At 33.8% G+C, this 20,060-nt stretch overlaps 1 protein-coding gene across 1 annotated transcript in view; it reads right to left on the reverse strand.

Moving 5' to 3' along the window:
• Positions 1–20,060, reverse strand: part of LOC118181355 (kin of IRRE-like protein 3) — an 832,813-nt gene that overhangs the window by 30,145 nt on the left and 782,608 nt on the right. Inside the window, exons 9-10 of the mRNA XM_085813987.1 lie at positions 9,315–9,443; positions 4,359–4,386 (exon numbers count right to left, since the gene is read on the reverse strand). Of these exons, the coding sequence (XP_085670113.1) occupies positions 4,359–4,386; positions 9,315–9,443 (157 nt within the window). The remainder of the gene's footprint in view (positions 1–4,358; positions 4,387–9,314; positions 9,444–20,060) is intronic.

Below are 20,060 nucleotides of genomic sequence, written 5' to 3' on the forward strand. Positions count from 1 at the left end.
CGAAAAACAAGTTTAAAATTGTCCTTTGTTGAAATACCTAAATTTTAAATTTCAGATATTTGGGCGATAAATATTTGTAATTGTAATGAAAAATTTTACTAAAAATTCTTATTTTATCTTAGCCATTTTAATAATCTTACTTATGGTAGGTTACAGAACTTCTGAAAAAAATATTAATCTTGGAGACATCTAAATAAAAATATATGTCAAGAGGAATCACTTTTCGACTACTAAGATGCATCTAATTCTGCATACAAGTAAACAATCCGTTATTTCCATTTTATTCATATAGTGTGCCCAACCACAGTGTGCTGCAATTTACACCTTTACATTTACATTTTCCGTAACCTTTGTTTACACATAACCTGTCATAAACAACAAAAAGATGAAGAAAATATTGCTTTTGCAATGATTGGCACTAAGAAAATAATATTATTTAGTTGATTATTGTATTTTAATAACTTATTTTTAGCTCTTACATGCTCTGCAACAATTAAAATAATTCAAAGCAGTTTATATCATCAGTCTGTTTATGTAACGTGAATATGAAGCAAATTCGCTTAGAAATATCCTCCACAAAGGCATCACTCTCCTTAGATAGATAGTCCTTGTGTGCTTTGACATATCCCAAGAATAACGTAAACTAACCCAACCTTATCAGTCTATATATCTGTTTGCCTTTCTCTTTATCAATATATGCCTGTTTGTGCGTCAGGCAGTATACTTTTTGTTAAATTTTTAACATTTTTCCTGTTTTCAAAATTTCTATCATAAATTACCAGTTTATCACTGACCCTGTATATGCTGATAAAAGCTTGAAATGAAATATTTGTAAAGCACCGTGTTATTTTTTTAACAGAGAAGCTTGCTAATCTCCAAATAGTGCTATGTTAAATGGAAAGTATAAATTTTACCTATTCGCGGTTACATAAATTTGTATGCAGAATTTACATATCCAGAATTCAGAAGTTCCGGACTTCATGACTTAAAAGTCTAGAATAACAGATTTAATACAGAAAGAAGTTATGCTTCTAAAATTAAGAACTGAAAAAATATGTAAGCAGTCAAAACTTTTAACTTGTTCATCTCAAACTAATACTCCCGCCAAAATATTAAATTCATCATGTCGATTTTAGCAAAAAATGTGTTAACATTTCGTTCGAAGTTTGTAAAGCAAATTTTAAATTAAATTGCTCTTTGGCAAAGGAAATGCTTACGCAGATCAAAATGTATGGGAAAATATAAGGAGGAAAAAAAATTATCCTATCATATGAACAGACTCTTTATCCGAAAAATGATATGGCGTATAAAAATTTTCATGTCACTAAAATAAAGTGGTTTTCTCCTCCTTTTAAAAAGAGTAAATGATCGCTTGTTGCACGGATTACATTACGCTTTTGCTAGAACGCTAGCTGTTGCTTAAGAAAAATATCCCACTTTGGAAATTTTATGGTAAGGCTACTGACATTAACACTATTTTCAACAAGAGTACTGACATTCCATGAAATAACTAGATTAAACATGTACAGAAATTAATGTATAAAGATAGCGATAAGGAAAAAATATTTGTATAAAATTATCTTTTATTCATAGCACTAACATTTAACTTTTTTTAATGTATTACCTTCAAGCTGTCACTCGATTTCGGCATGTTTAAACAACATTTTTCATTTGCTTGTGCTACAGATCTAAATCCATTAATGGCTTATCATCTCTGTTAGTGACATACTTATTTTTATGTAGATAATCCAAGTTATAGACATGAGTTGCCTATTACTATTGTAGAACGCTAAAAGAAAGATACAAAAGGTCGAAATGTGAGTTTGAATAATTTCACTTCTTAAAGTAATTACAATTTTTAGTTCATGATCCATTAAGCAATAAACTATTATCTTAATACTTTGCGTTACTTCAATAAAAGCCGATATGGTTCTCTCCTCGAAGATCATCAAGCGAAGAACAATTTGAAGAGGCCATTTGAAGTAATATCTTAATTATCAAGGCTTACGTCAGTTCACCTTTCAGCAAAAATCTCATTACACTTTAACGTAAGTGATTGTGCTTTGTTAAAAATTGAAAATTTCTCACCGCGTTTAAGCGTTACTTGGAAAATCATTCGGGTTTAGAGCTATACGAATTTCTTTGGAAGCGTTTGCCTCGTGTGAAACATGATTTAATGCTGTATAATAAAATATAAAAAATAAAAATGAAAAAAACAAAATTCTGATAGCTTTCAGATTTTATATTACGCCCAAAGGGGCATTTTTTTAACGTTTTGTGTGTTACCTTTATTTAATAAATATCATGTTCTTCGCATTTAAACTGTAAAATTTAATTTAATAGAATATCACAAAATAATTTAAGAAGAGCATATCTTTAGAATTTCCGATACACGGTCTCGCGCGCTGGACATAGAAATGTTTTTTTTTTCCTTACAGTGTTACCATTGCTTGTTTGAAATCGTTGAGCTTGTTAATTAAAAAATTCGTTAAAGTTTTACAAAATATGAAATGGATAATAAAATAAATTCCGCATTCCAAATTTGGGCTTCCAGATGCCCATATTCGAGCGGAGGACTATTTATTTAAAATTTGATGTCTTTAGGTACCGATATTTTTTCACAATGCGAGAGATATACATGCATACATGCATATTCATCATTATTTAAATTCTTTAAATATAATGCAGGATGATAATATTCGGTGGCAACAATTTGAAAAGTGAAACACCGTTTATAGATAAACGCCACAAAATACCAAATCGAAATTAATAACTCTTCTGAGCTAACGGCCTTTGGGCTAAAATTTCAAATATAAAAATAAAATTAAAAGTTAAGACTTCTGAACTTTGTGAGCTCGATTCTATGCAAAAGGTTTGGCTACATGATTGGTGTTTATGTTAAATCTCTATATGTTACGCGAATAAAGTTACTTAGCCTTAGAAAGCTCTCCATGAAACCATCCATCCAGTTATTTAAACAGCTTAAGTTTCCTTTGACATATATAGATAACAAAAACTAACGAAATTAAAAAAAAATTCTAAGAGATAAGCTGCTTCAAATATATGAGTCGAAACTCTGCATTGTTTCCTTTGAATTAAGTTAATTGTCAAATTTTTGCATATTCTTAAACTCACACTGGAAAGCTTCGATAATTGTTTCTTCGCAGTGATCCCTTTTTAAGAAATATTTAATATCGCATCTCGGTATTTGTCGATGTATTTAATACCATATCTCGGTAAGTGACAAAATCATGTACTACCACTTTTTAATCTTCCAGAAACATCTCGGCTTCTGTCCTATTAGAGTAGATTCGATTATTAGCTTTTAACCGCAGAGTTTAAATAAAGGTGAAGCATGTTTCTCAGAAGTAAAACCCGTAGTTTTTAAATAAGTTTATTTATACAACCTCTTACATTGCTTATTTTAAATAAATTTATCCATTATTCACTTATTGTTTAAATTATTTCATGTAAATGAGACAGACTGAAATTTGTTGGCACATAAGCAGAATTTATTTCCCAAAATTTATTTTTCCTTCTTCAGTTATGGAAATAAAATCATGCAAATTTCCGTTTTGAAGAAGGTAAAGACGAAAGTTGATGAATCGCTTGCAATATCAGTCAAATTATTGCCGTTTAGAGACTCATTATCTGGCATTTTCTTTTGTTACTTAAACATTCTTGCACTAGGAAATAAAAATTCGGACAATAAGAAGGGAAATGTAGGACTTCGTGTTATAAAAAGAAAAGTAAAGAAGGAAAACAAAACAATTTCAGGAAGTAATAATTATTTATGAATTATTTACACACAGTTTTAAATAATATGTAAGCCATATTAAAAGAGCTAAATGTATAATGCACATTTTAAAGAATAAAAGCACAGTGATATGGGCATTTGATCAATGGAGCACGTAGGTTTTATAATTTATCGTTTTCTTGAAACAGACCATATTTACAACTATTTTAGATCAATTTATTCATACAAAATGCGTTTCTAAAATGAAGTGTGCAGTTTTTGCCTTCGAACATTTAAACAAATTAGATCTAATTTTTACCTATAAGAAAATAAATGTTATATCCCTAGCACTCTGCTACACTACTTCATCGTTAGAAATACGTTCCAAATATCAAACGCTAATATTTTTATTTGGAAGTATAAGATATTACTCCCACCTACTTGGCATGCCTTCGTGGTGTAGTGGTTCTGCACGCTGGGCCGGTATTCCAGAGGTCCGTGGTTCAATTCCTGGCGAAGGCACTGTTAATTTTTCATCTCTCCAGCTTTTACAATTACTTAATGTCTCTACAGAAGAATGAAATTAAATTTAAGCAAACAGAAAAATTAGTTTTGCACTTACTTTTCATTCCCTTGAGCAGAAAGTGAATCTAGGAATAAAACATAAAAGATGATTTTGTTATCGTATGCATAACATTATCGTACACATTTATAAATTGTACAGTAACGAAACGAAAATTAATTGAGCAGAAAGGCATTCTAGAATTAAAAAAAGGATAATTTTAACACCATACCTATATTCATAAACGCATGTATGTCAATTAAAAAAAAATCATATTTGTTCGATTCTATTCAAAACTGATTTACAGCTTTTAATGCAATTTTATATTATCGTAAATTGATATAATATAAAATAGTGTATTATATAACAAGCGTGACCATATAACACATGCATGGTGGTACATAAAGGTTATCGGAGCAAGAAGGCCTATAACAGAAGTGAGAAGATCGAATAAAGGAGACTGTTAAAAGGGGTATGGATCCTTCTAACAGTCACACAGCTCTAACAACGTGATTTTATACTAGAAATGAGGCCATTTATAAGATCCTGTGACATTCATTTCCATTCAGGCGGCAACGCTGTCTTTTGGTCTTTGACGTCTGAGGGAAGGGAAAGGTCAGATGCAATTGTGTTTACAAAGGCGACCGAGAAATGCTCTCTATGGTGTAAGTCAGGAGATCTGGCTGGTCATTCCATCGGAAAAATACCCTTATTCTCCAGAAAATCATCCTCTAGATTAGCCCTACGTCGACGAGCGTTGTAATATTCATTTGAAACAAGCTGAGGCTCAACTTCATCCTGGGAAAGATGAACATAGGGCTTCATGGTCTTTTATGTTTACAAGAACTGCTATTTATGTGCTGCTGTTTTCTGCGCACCAGGGAGGTTGATTACAACATTATCGAATTCGGATCAATCATCACTAGGGCCTGTTCCCTTCACAGAGGAATTCCGATTCAGCCTAACCCAGTAATTCTTGATATACTGTCATTTGGGTAGGCGTACCTTTATTAAACTCCAGTTTTACAGATAATACGAGAATTCTCTTGAATTTCAACAATAATATATTAATAAAATTTTCTGTTTAAAAGAAAAATTCCTATTCTTTTAATAATATGAGAAAACTTGTTGAAAAGAAACGAAAGAACTATTGGCTAAGTTTGCCTTCGTGTTCCAAAAATGAAATACTTCATTTTAATTGTTTAATGGTTAAAAATAAAACGTAAAATAAATTAGTCGTTAAACAGAAGGAAATATGAGAACAAATTTTAAAGAGGGACATAAAATTTAAGAAGACTAAATTTTATGTCCCTCTTTAAGTCAATGAATAAGTAGTAAGTCAATGAATTTTTCTTTTTTGTATAATAGGTTTTTTACAGCAAACGTATTTTACGGTCATTATTATATGCATGTAAAGTTTATCAAATGAAGTTTTTTGAGAGATATTAAACCCATAACTTGCACTTCACCAAATCTGAAATATTATTGTAATCAGAATTCAACTTGTATATAATCCATTTTGAGAACCGCTTTGCTTTTGACTATTTAAGGTTCCAAAGTAAAGCTTTTAATCCAAATTATCAGGTTAATTTTTATAAGCATGTGATTACAATATGTTTACTATAATTTACAAAATGTATAAAATATACGTCAAATAAGAGTGATCGTTAAATGCACGTATATATATATATATATATATATATATACATGTGTGTAGGTGTATATGTATGCAACAAAGAGATAAAAATCATATCGAAAGTATATTATTTAAGAATGGTAAGCTATTGAAAAGAAAGGCATAAAGTAAAAATCATATGAAGCAAAAACTTAGGGGGGATTAAATAAGAATAATTTGGTACAAAAACAAAACAACAACAAAAAAAAAAAAATCATATGATATCGGTAATGTTAATTCAGAAGTCAAACAGGTACAGGTAGAAGCTAGGCCAGCACCTCCGTAGTACTACAGGTAATTGAGGTATTGCTGAACCTAGCTAATCAGCGTTATATTTTCAGCGTTATTTGAAACTATAACGCCGATTTTTGTTGTTTGACTTCTGAATTAGTATTTGTTCGGCGTGTTATTGTGTCTTAATCAGTAATATTGACAAATTCTTGGTCTTTTTCAAGCAACAGCAGAAACAATTGTTAGCAGCACAGCATTTCTGAATTATATCTCAATCAATTGCAAAAGAAAAATAACTAAATGAAATTATCTTTTAAATTTAAAACAAAAATAATTAAATCAGAACATATTTTTAAAAAATTTAAAGATTTTTTTTTAAAAAAAAGTTTAATTATTTTTTTCCCAGAAAGCATTTGTCGAGGTATAACCTACCCCAACATGACAGGAAAGAAAATATACACCTAATACAAGTAAAATTAGATATAATTTAAACAAAAAAAAAAATAGTAAGAAAATAACTGAAGGAAAACAATAAATTACTTATTCATTGTCTTTCTCCAATTATTTTCCTAACATTCTTAGTTTCTTAGTATTAAATGAATAATTTAAATTACTTTTTTGTGTGCTTCTGAAATGATTAAAATAACTCAGAAACGTAGCTCTGTTGATAATATTATGGCTGCTTTTTGAAAAAAAAATATGAAAGAATTATCAACTTTTATTTAATTTTTTGCTTCTTTGCTTTCATATTAACTTATTTCTATTAAAAGTTTCATTCCATGATACTTCTTTAAACAATTTTTCATTTACCCCTCCTTACGATTCTGAGATATATATTTTGTCCCTTTATTACTTACTTTATAAATTTCGCAAGATTTTGAGTGTCATTAATAGGATGCGTTTAATTAAATACGCTTCAATGCCCTTATTTTTAATACAAATTTGGAAAATGGATCTAGTACTCAATTACCGCAAATTCTGACGCATCAATAATAATAATTTTCTTTTCCGATGTGATATTTTTTAAACTTATCAAAATGTTCTTTTTGGTTATATGGTGCACTTTCATAGAAGCACGGCACTAAGATCTTCAGATTTTTGGTCAAAAGTTATCAGTTCTTTCAAAGTTATCTGAAACATTTACGTTTTTCTTTTATAATTAATATTTATTTCCTTCCCATCTAACTTCATTTAGACATTTTCAAGATTTTGAATGCTGTAAAACAGAAATGCATTAACAAGAAGACATTAATTATGTTATAAATCAACTTAAAGGTCTTCGAATATTTGAAAGACACAATAATAACATATGAAATAATTATCGTAAGAACAAATATGTTTAAGGAAAGACGTAGAAGTTAATTTAAGTTTTTAACAGTTATTTTAAGTTTAAACATACTTTACTGTCTATTCTCGCTTCCCATCTATTACTCTTTGCCAGATTAAGTTTTTGGTGTCGCATTGTATGCAAATGAGTTAGAAGAAGTATTTAAGGAAGGTTCACCTTACTTCGAGAGAGAGAGCTTGGAAGGGTCTGGGACTTTTCGTCACACAACTCTATTATATCTTGTCGTATTATTTATTCTCTGGCCGATATTTCGGTCGGAGCCGTTTTTTGAGGTACTGCAATTTTGAACAATTTTTCGACCACCGTTTTTGAAGCGTTAATGACCTAATGCTTTTATTGTAACACTATTATATGCATACAATACACCTAATTATAAAACCGAGAAAAATCCTTCCAAATAAATTCTTTTCCGGCAGAAAAGTCATTAATTCTAAGTAATATTTTAGTAATTCTAGAAGAGGTGTTTAATTGCAAAAGGTTTTTTTTTCTTTTAAAATTTAAGACAGCCAGAGGCATACAATAGGTAAACAAAATTATTAAATTAAATAGACTTAATAATATAATATGGCAATATATAATATAGGCATATAAAAAGGTATTTCTTAAATATATGATAGGTAAACAGAATTGGTAAACTAAATCAACTTAATACAATAAGTTGAGTTAGTTTACTAATTCTTATTACGAGTTTACTACTTAATATAATAAGGCAAGATATAGTACAGTCATGTAAAGAACAATATGTATTGACGGCGAAACGTCCCGACGTCGAAACGGCCATGTCGAAACGGTCACGACAAAACGGCCACGGCGAATAGTCCCATTCCCAGCTTCAGCTTGGAATTGCTTAGTGGCGTGTGTTTGCCTTCAGACTACTTCCTTATTTAATCTCCTAAGCTCGGCCGCATTGTACGTGCCTGTTGATAATTTACGGCTAGGTTAAATTAAGGGCCAACTAAGCTAGGTATTTGTGTCTAGCTTCGGCTAAGTAAGTTTAGTTTAGTATTAGATTAATTTCTTATTTTTCGTATCTTGATTTGAAGCCCAAATGGAGACTTTCCTGTACGCCTGAGAAGGAGCCGTCTGCAAATATTTCGTTGAGTGAATAAAGGGTATTTTAACCCATCTCTGGACTAACTACTCGTACGTTATCTACTAGGAACTCGGAGATAAGTCACTCCAAACTTCAGACAGTTCCTCTACGTTCAGCACAGACCAAAAAGAGAGAAATATTATAAAGACATCAGACAGAAAGTACAGACTAACAGTTAAAAGCAGGGGAATAATACTATTTTGTGTGAGACGTTCGCAGTTTAGTAGCATCAACGAAAATAGAACACATGAAATATCTATTGTTCCTCTCTCGCTTCAGTTTTCATGCACAATTTGCTAATTAATACGTTTTCATAGGAAAACATGTAACTGTTTAAGCATTGTGACATATAGTTTCATTAAAAAAAGCTCAAAAACAAAATAGGTACCTAAGAGTTTTGCTGCTAAATGAATCCTCTTTGCAATGATTACAATAACTTACTTTCTTTATTACACTAATTTGCATTAACTATTACATTATACCAATAAATTTACTGAAAGCAACTGAGAAAAAATTGTATTTAATGAAATTACACATTTACAGATAATCCTTATGACAAAATAGACGCGTTTCAGATATGTCATTAATATTATTCATAACATAAAGTTAATAAAATGTTTTAAACACAAATTGTAAAAGTTGGCTTGGCCATATGAAGAACTGGCATACCTTTACTGCTTCTCCTTGATAGACGTAACTTGAGCACAAGTGTGATTATTAAGCCAACTAGAATTACACTACCCGCAACAGCAATTGCAGTGAAGATGATAGGGCTAGAGTCTATGTCCCATACATCTCCTAGAATATATTAAACATCACTGTTTCGAAAGCTTTTGTTTACATATGAAAAATATTAAACAACTTAATTTTGCAGATAGCACAAACATCGTGGATGTGCTATTTACAGTAGCATTATTAGAATAGCTAGCCGAAACAAAGTGACAGCGTAAAATGTCTTTATGTCGAATTTGTATATTTATCCTCTTTCATTATGCGAGAAAACAAGAAAGTGATTAAGAAAAAAAAATATATTAAAACTTTAAATAAAATTTCGAGTTTTTTTTTTTTTACATTCATGGATAATTCCAATTTACACAGGGGTAATTCCAGTGTTATTTGCGAACACAGTGTAGATAAAAATGTTTAAGCATTCATTAATGCTTTTTCTATAGTACTGGAAATGAGCAATCAAGGCTCTCAATAATAAACTAACAAAATAACTACAGCAAATATTGACCACAGTTAGGGATTATGGAAAATTCTCATTTTATTTCACTAATGATGAGAAATAATTTCTTTTTGACAAAATTTGACTTATTAATCGCACTCAAAATTTTATCTGAAATTTATTCAAAACTGCGTATGTTTTGACGTTAGGACGTACTCGTGCTTCTAAAGTAAGAAATTTCGAATGCAAATAATTAAAAAAACTACAAATATGCAGAAGAATATTATAACTGTTACATATTCCTCAAAACTTAAATTTCAGTACATTGCCATGTAGACTAGAATTTTCTAATGGTTATTGACGCATTAATCACTAATGTTTTATTTTTGTCAAAATAAATTCTGGATTATATATAAATTTAAACACAGGATTATATTTGATGCATCTGCAATCGCAAACAAATCTTGAAAAATTAATTTTTTTAACGTTTAGATATAATACCTTCATCACACGTTCTGAAATAACTCTTTAGAAAATAATAAAGTAATTTCAAGAATCACAATTTTTAAAACTTAATAAAGCTATGAGGAAGTTATACAACTTGTATTAATTAGTTACAATTTCATCGTCAGTGTATTAGTGCTAAAAAAGAAACGAACCAAAATAAATTTAAAGAATGAATTAAGAAAAAAAAAAGAAGATTATTTTTAAGAATGAAATACAGAAAAAAATAGCCTTTTTTAATAATAAGCTTTATTAAAAATAATTTAGAAGAATGAATACTAACGATAAGCACAGGGTCTAGCACTAGTCAAAACCTCTTTTCGGTTAATTCCGTTACATATGTCATCAAATGAAGTATTTTGCTTTTAAAATGAATCATATGAGCCAATTAACACATTCTCTCTCTCTCTCTCTCTCTCTCTATATATATATATATATTATCGGCAAAGTTTGAAATCCGGCATTCTTTAGAAGGCATAAGCACTGCATATAATGCCTATGCATTGTATATATGGGCATTGTATATAATATCTAAATCTAGTCGGCAATATATGAAACGCTTCATATTTCACACACTTCTTAGGCATTCTATGCAATGCCAAATAAGAAACCGGGAAAGTATGAAATACATCTCTGACTCGTATATAAATACAGAGAAGCAGCTAGGAAAAGTAATGGAAAGCACTTAGGCAATGGAAAAAGGTGAAACTAAATCAGATTATGCAAGAAAAAGAGCCTGTTGCAAAAAACATGAATGAAATTATAAATGTTAGTGGATTAAGACAACATGATGAAGACATGCTTAGCGAAGAGATTTCCGTTTCTGATACCTATTTGTGTATTTAAAGGAAACGAGTCATGCATTTGCATACAAAAAGTGTTATAGAAATATTCAAACCTTCTGTGATCATGCTAGTAAAATGATGAAATGGATATTTTGTGCACCATTTGTTTCAAAACTGAAAATGCTATTGAAAGTAAAATAAATTCTAATATAAATCTGAAAACAAAAACCAAAAATAAAAAAATAATTCGGAAAAAAAATCGCACTGCTTCTTTGGGGACTACTGAAGGAGTTCCTGTTCCTGACGAAGAAAAGGGGCGGGGGGATTCGAGCAATATATTTGTAGTCGCAATGAATGTGACAGAGGATAGTTTCTACTTACTTGGAACTTCTGAAGGAATTTTAAAACAAATGCATGTGAGATCACAATTCACTTTAGAAATTGCTTAGAATCGAAGATATTCCTCAACACGAAATTCCTCTCCGGTCAGTTGCAAGTGTTCAGTCCAGTGGAAGCCGCGATGATTCGTCAAATGTATGTGTAAAAATACGAAATGTCCTTGCGGGGAAAATGTAAGGAAATATAATTCAACATACGTATTTTGAATATTTTTAATGGCACTCTCATTATTTTTTTATAATAACATTCGTATTTTTGGGTAATGCATGTCATTTATATGATAGCCTTATCAGGACCTTTTTCGTACTTTGCCTAAGTAGCCTTTGTCATTCTATTTCGTACTTTGCCTACGAAGCCTTTGTCATTCCGATGGAAGGTATGTAATAATTATCATGTTTCATACTTTGGCTAAAAACACCCGGTATTTTATACAATGCCTAGGCATTTTACAGAACGTTTTAAACTTTGCCGTGAAAGACCGAAATTGAAGAATGTCAACTTTCACCGGAGAATGTTAACATTCACCAAATACGTTGGTGAAAGATCGGATATTGCACTACATTCTTGTATATTCGGACCCTCACCGGTGTATGTCGACAATCACAGATATGCTCTGGTGTAAGTCGAAAAGAGAGGTCACAAAGAGTCATAATAGTTTAAGTTATTGCAATAAATAAGATTTGAATCACATAATTTAGTAAGATTTTTATTACTGTTATTTTATTTTATCATTTAGAATGTACTGTATAATTAAGTAAGTTTTTAACTTCTATTATTTTCCTTTCTCATGCTGAATGTATTGTGTGTTTTAGGTTCTCATGTTCTTAAGTTCTTATTTCAAGTCTCAAGTGCGTTTATTCGCGACTGAATTACGGAGAAGAAAATATAATATTGTTGCGTGCGTACGGGTTCGTTATGAAATGAATGCACAAGTCCGATGAAAAATGAACAAAAATTTATTATTATCACAACAAAAATGCTTAAATTTTCTCAAATTATCATGCAGTATTACAATATCTCACACTAGTTATCTTTTAACTACTCAAATGTACAATAGAACGTAATTCAAAACAGCTAAAGAACGCTAATCCGCGAATTCGCTACAATCAACAACAGCAGTTTTCTAAACAACAACAAACTAAGCAACTCCTACAAACTGAGATGTTTTCCTCCTTTTATAAGATTTTAAAATCACGCGCTAGAATTTTCCAGTACTTTCTCGAAATCAAAAAGAGATATTTATTTATTTAATGCACGCGCTCTTGTATTTTCAATTTTCCGGCTTAGCTTTCTTTTAATATTCGTCACGCGCTGCACTGCGCGAGAAATAAAACCATTTAATTTATAATTGAACTAACATTAGCTTTTTAAATACCAAATTCGTAACACTGCCCCCTTCCCAAGGACTGCACGTCCCGGGCAGTACAATCCCTGGACAGGAAGCTAAACTTACAACTGTGGCATAAATGCATTAATAAGCATTACATTACAATAATAAACAACATGAACAATAAATGCAATACATAAAACAAATCAAATGCTATCAAATACAAATCAAATACACATTTAAAAACAAAATGGACCATGGTCTTATACTATTTACAATTATTTACATTATGTACTATGGCCATAGTAATGAGCTAACCTGTCGTAATGAACGACTTTAGGTTTAGAGTTCGAAGACTTACGAATTCGAACCACGACGTCATTCAGCCTGTTTAGGACTGTGTACGGCCCATCCCAAGGTGACTGTAATTTCGGACAAAGTCCTTTCCGTCGAGTCGGATTCCACAACCACACCTTGTCTCCTTCGTGGAATTGATGTTCAGTAGCTCTTGTGTCGTATCGGGTCTTCATCTTCTCCGTCGCCAAGTTGACTCGCTCTCGTGCAAAATTGTGCATCACTTCAAACCGGGCCTGGAGATCTTGAATATATTCCTCAGACGATGAAGGAGCATCCGGAGGGCGGCCAAACAATAGATCACAAGGCAGACGAAGGTCACGACCGAAGAGCATCTGTGATGGAGAATAGCCGGTAGTCTCGTGGACAGCACTGCGGTAAGCCAGTAAAAAGAGTGGTAATTTCTTGTCCCAGTCCTGTTGGTTTCTGAAAACCACTAATGAGAGGTTATTAAGGATGGTTCGATTGAACCTCTCTACCATGCCGTCCGACTGGGGATGCAATGGCGTCGTTTGAGTTTTGTCAATGCCAAGTAGTTTGCATAGTTCTTTGATTACTGCTGAGGCAAAATTCATTCTCTGATCGGAATGTAACTGAAGAGGCACTCCGAACCTGGAAATCCAGTGCTGTATCATTACCTCAGCTACTGTGACTGCCTCTTGATCAGGAATACGATAAGCTTCAGGCCACTTGGTGAAGTAATCAATGACAACGAGTATGTATTTGTTGCCATCAGCAGTTCGTGGCAGAAGTCCCAGGATGTCAAAGGCGATACGTTCAAAAGGCGCCCCTACGTTGTAACGTTGCAGTCTGCCTCGGCTGCGTTTCCTCTGTCCTTTCCGACCTGCACAGGCATCGCAAGATCGGCACCACTTTTGCACGTCATTCTTTGCATTATTCCAGTAAAAGCGCTCACGAACTCTCTGTAAGGTCTTCATAATTCCAAAGTGACCACCTGTAGGGCTGTTATGTAGTTCTTTGAGGACATCAGGAATGCGGGATCTTGGAAGTATCAGTTGCCATCGGAACGTCTTCCCATCATCCGACTCGAATTTCCGGTATAAGACGCCGTTTCGAATGTGAAGTGAATCCCAGAGTGCCCAGTATTGTTTTGTTGTAGGACTACAGATAGAAATGTCCTGCCATGTAGGTTTTCTGCTTGATGACTCTATTAAATCAAGTATGGGTTTAATGTCGCGGTCTTCCAGCTGGTCTTTCCTGACTTCATCATCACTCCACGGGTCTCGATCAGCCGATGTTGATGTTGTAATTTGTCTTGCGACCGGAGTCAGCAGCTCGTATTTCGCTTCCACCCTGGAACAATATCCGCAGCTTCCTTGGCAAGGTCTTCTAGACAGGGCGTCGGCGTTTCCGTGTGATGATCCCTTACGATGACGGATAGTGATGTCATATTCTTGGAGTCTCTGTATCCACCTGGCTATTTGACCCTCAGGATTTTTGAAATTTAAAAGCCAGGCCAATGAGGCATGGTCCGTGCGGAGGAGGAATTTTCTCCCGTATAGATAATGATGGAAATGTTTTACAGCTTTGACTATGGCAAGCAACTCTTTCCTTGTGACACAGTAATTCCTCTCCGGTTTAGACAGGCACTTGCTCCAGTAAACTACTACACGTTTTTGGCCGTCTATTTCTTGGGACAAAACATCACCGACACTTTCATTGCTCGCGTCGGTGTCGAGAATAAATGGTCTGTCGAGCTGAGGATACGTCAGGATTGGAGCAGATATTAAAGCTTCCTTTAAGTTGTTAAATGCATCCTCGCATTCCTTTGTCCACAAGAATCTTTGCTTGCTCTCTGTCAGCTTGTGAAGTGGTCTTGCGATGGAAGAAAAGTTCTTCACGAATCTCCTATAGTAGGTGCAAAGCCCTAGGAAGCTTCTCAGCTGATGGACATTTTCGGGACGCGTCCAGGATTTAACCACTGATACCTTTTCAGGATCCGTGCGCACACCTTCTGCAGAGATGACATGTCCCAGGTAAGTCACTTCCTTTCGAAACAACTTGCATTTAGCGGGAGTCAGCTTCAGATTGGCCTCTTTCAGTTTCTGAAGCACCTTTCTAAGATTTTCTAGATGCTCTTCAAAACTCTTTCCGACGATGATGATATCGTCCAGGTATATCAGACAGGCTTCGTAGGAAAGGCCTTTCAAAACAGTTTCCATAAGACGTTCGAATGTTGCCGGCGCATTACACAGTCCAAACGGCATCACTTTGAACTGCCAAAGTCCTTGTCCCGTAGTAAATGCCGTCTTTTCTCGGTCATCAGGATGGATTTCTACCTGCCAATACCCACTCTTTAAATCAAGTGTTGAGAACCACTTGCTTCCAGAAAGTGTGTCTAGAATGTCATCAATTCTAGGAAGAGGGTAACTGTCTTTCTTCGTAACCTCATTCAACCGGCGATAGTCAACGCAAAATCTTGTTGAGCCGTCTTTCTTTCTGACGAGAACGATGGGAGATGCCCATGGACTCGCTGAAGGCTCGATGACATCGCCTTCTTCCATATCTTTTAACAGTGTTCGCACCTCTTCCTGTTTAGCAAACGGTAGACGTCTTGGATGTTGCTTGATCGGGGGATGATCGCCAGTATCTATTCTATGTTATGTCAAACTAGTTCGACCCACGTCAGAAGACGAGCGGGAGAAAACAACTTGAAGATCTTTAATGACGCGATCGGCAGCATTTTTCACTTTATCGTTTAATTGTGCATTCTGCAATAACTCCGATGTAATGCTCTCTGAGGACGCGGATTCTGGGATGTTACTCTTTCTTTCAACGCTGGTTACTGGAGTACATGTTGCAACCACTTCACCTTTCTTAATAACTCTCGACTTTTCAGTTACATTGGCGACTCTCACCAATGAACGGGATAACCGTTCTGGATAGGTCGACGAGTGTTGAGGCTACTAGTACTCCTTTTGGGATATTACAGTTATTGGGATATTCTATGATGCCGTAGCGGAAATTTCTATTTTCGGCTATGGATCCAGGAAGTAAAATTTCTGTTCTTGCCGGTATTGTGATATAGTCTTGTGCTATGATTTTATGGACAGATTTAACTACTTCATCATTAACGAGAAATAACGCTATGTCCTCAGATGTAGAATGCAATTCGTTATTTTTAAAATCCAAGGAAAAATTGTATTTCCTTAGAAAGTCCAATCCGAGTATGCAAGAATCAGTGATCTCTGCTACATATGCCGTGTGATGGTAAGCGGCACTTCCAAACGTGATGTTAACATATTTTTCCGTCGATGTCGATCTTCTCACCGGACACAGCCTGGAGGGTAACGCAGGGCGGCGTCCAGATAAGTTTTTTTCCTAGTTGTTGAGCCAAATCTTTTCGGATGATGGTGACGTTGGCTCCTGTATGTATAGTCATATTGCACGGAACTCCATTAATATGTCCTATTATGAAAAGTCCATTACTGCCGCCTCTCACTGCAGAAATCTGAAGCGCTTTAAACGGGGGCTTTTCATTATCTGGCAACCTCCGCCCCGCGAGATGGCGACTAATTAGTTTCCCTGCTGCTTGTTAGAAGCGGTCTTAACATCAGTACCCTGGGGTGTTTTGCAGTTTCGTCGTATGTGTCCTTCAGCACCGCAGTTCCAGCACGTTAAATCGTCAAGTCGAGCGGTGACTTGATCCCCTGGCTCCTGGACTTGAGCAGCTCTGACTGGGTGGCGGTCTCGAAGAGTGGCTTGCTGGGCTGCCTCAAATTTCATGGCGTACACTAGAGCACTTTTTAAATCTTTTAAATCCGCCATTCGTAGAGCTTTCTGTATTTCAGTATCTCGGATGCCGTCGATAAAGTATTGCAAGGACAGGATTTCCCTTGTTTCTGTCGGGCATTCCGAAAAGGCGAGATGGGACAGCGTTTCAACATCCGCGGCGAGCTCCTGAAGTGTTTCGGTAGGCTTCTGTTGACGAGATTTTAATTGGAGCCTGCTGTAGTCTTTTAAACACTTCTTCCCAAAGCGCAACTCCAAGGCGCTGGACAGAGCTTCGAAATCTAACCTTTTGTTTTCGGGAAGAGTCTGAAGGATATCCGCTGCGTCGGCTCTTAGAGAAGCGGCGAGATGACAGGCCTTAGCTTGAGAAAACCCATCCATTCGCATCCGCCACGATAGAAAATTGTGTCTTATACACCTGCCAGGAGGTTTTCCCATCATATGTGGATAGCTTCAGAGGTGGACGAGCAGGCATTGGTAAGAATTTAAAATCATCACTCCTGCTCCCTGCCGACGCTACGAATTTCTTTAAAGTATCCATTTCTTTGGCAACTGCAGAAACTCTCTCATCAATTTGTTGTTCGATTTGGTGTTGGACGGCACAAACTCTTCCTTCAATTCGTTCCTCTACAGCAGAAACTCTCCCTTCTATATGTTCTTTTACAGAAGAAACTCTTTCTTCTATTTCTTCTTTCACCGAAGAAACTCTTTCTTCAATATGATCTTTTACAGAAGAAACTTTTTCTTCAATATGTCCAACTTTATTTTCAACTGCGTCAATTCTGCCTTCCATAGCTTCAAATTTATTTTCTATTATGCAAGTAATTTCTCTTTTCATTTCTTCTTGTCCAGCTTGAACGGCTTTCATTTCGTCCTGAACGGATTCCTGGCCCAATTTCATTTCCTCTTTAATTTCTTCTTTAAATGAGGCAAAGGCTGATATTAACTGCCTGAATTGCTCTTCCATCGCTCTTGTTATTGGCATTCAAATCCCACCGCTGCCACCAAAAATTGTTGCGTGCGTACGGGTTCGTTATGAAATGAATGCACAAGTCCGATGAAAAATGAACAAAAATTTATTATTATCACAACAAAAATGCTTAAATTTTCTCAAATTATCATGCAGTATTACAATATCTCACACTAGTTATCTTTTAACTACTCAAATGTACAATAGAACGTAATTCAAAACAGCTAAAGAACGCTAATCCGCGAATTCGCTACAATCAACAACAGCAGTTTTCTAAACAACAACAAACTAAGCAACTCCTACAAACTGAGATGTTTTCCTCCTTTTATAAGATTTTAAAATCACGCGCTAGAATTTTCCAGTACTTTCTCGAAATCAAAAAGAGATATTTATTTATTTAATGCACGCGCTCTTGTATTTTCAATTTTCCGGCTTAGCTTTCTTTTAATATTCGTCACGCGCTGCACTGCGCCAAAAATAAAACCATTTAATTTATAATTGAACTAACATTAGCTTTTTAAATACCAAATTCGTAACAATATTGTTATATGTTCAACATTCACCATTAGTACATGGTGAATGTCGACATTGACCGGTGTAAGTCAAAAATAAGAGTATTTGGAAAATATTTCGGACATACACCAAGAGACTATGTGAATGTTGACATTCGCCGGTGAAAGTCGACATTCTACAGATTTCGGTCTTTCACCGTAACATATATATAAACCAGATTTTGCTGTTCTTAAGAAGGCTTCGTTTATGAAAGAAAATTACAATTATTCTTTCAGTTTTATGTATTAAATGTGACTTTATTAATAGCAATGAAAGTGAAATTTATGCAATTTTACAATTATTCTTTTAATTAATTTCACAGATCGTCTAAGCTTTATTAAAACTATATTAGCATTTTTTATGATTTCTTTATTCATTCTAGAAGTGAGAGTACGGAGACTGAGAATAATGTCAGTAGGAAGTTGAACTTTCGAATTGACTTCTTTTCCATAGTTTTCATAGTCCTAAATTGAAAACGATTAAGTATTCTATTAAACTTTTTTTTTTTTGCTCTACTGAATCATTTTCAGTTCATGTAATGGTAGTTCGATCATGAAATGCTTAAAGATTTCATATTACCTTAAGCATTAACTTAAGCAAAATCGGAATCCCATTAAATTCTAAGCGTAATATTAGAAGTGTGCAGAAAGGATTTTAAATTAGTACTTACGTGTGATGAATTTGAAATTGCTCACAGAATATATCAATGATTTATTTAATACCATTTTAAATTACACCATTTTTTACTTACAGTACAATATCTATATTGCTTTTTAACGATTTCTTTAAAATATATAAAATGTTTAAATTTATTCATTGTGTAATAATAATTATTATGAATCATTTTACTCATCGCAGAAGTAATTACTATTATCTTTTATCATAGTGCAATGATTATTATTGTGCTAGAACAATAATCGATTGATTTGGTTTCCCTGCCACCAAAATTTGACGTTGTAGTAGCTATATTATTTTAGCTTCATTTTTTGCTTTAACTATTTGCTGCAAAAGAGAACAGCCTGGTTTACGGGAATTTAAAATAAAAATTATTTTTCATGAGCAAGAAAAATATTAATTGAAATTACGACAAAAATAAAAAAACACATAGTAAACATTATAATCCATATAGTATATTAACGTCCTACTACATGATGCACCAATGCTTGCAAGCTTGCTAAAATAATGGAAAGTTTGACATTAGCTGAGAACAACCAAAGTAGTTGTCCAAATTAAAGTATACACGAAGAAGAGAGGTGAACAGGTTTCAGATTTTCTGTGTATTGGCCATGAGAAAAATGCGAGATATTAGGAAGTTCTGGAACGGCTGTCGGTATGGAACATACATCTCAAAGAATGCATTGTATAGCTTAGTTAAGTGAACAACTAAAGACGGCATATGCTAGGATAAAGCTCAATACAAGATAATAGTAGAAAAGAAACTGTGCATCAGGGTTGGCTCCATAATGAGTTAGAAAAGATATCTTCTTATAAAAATTTTCACATTTTTGGGGCGTTGATATTTGATTATAATAAGGATTAAATTATTTAAGCAGTTTCTATTTTTTAATTTATTAAATATAATAAGAATAATTTTTTATTCTTA

Source organism: Stegodyphus dumicola, chromosome 3 (genome assembly GCF_044657685.1).
Source record: "Stegodyphus dumicola isolate Sdum_Otavi_A_Nest chromosome 3, ASM4465768v1".
In the NCBI taxonomy this organism is placed as follows: Eukaryota; Metazoa; Arthropoda; class Arachnida; order Araneae; family Eresidae; genus Stegodyphus; species Stegodyphus dumicola.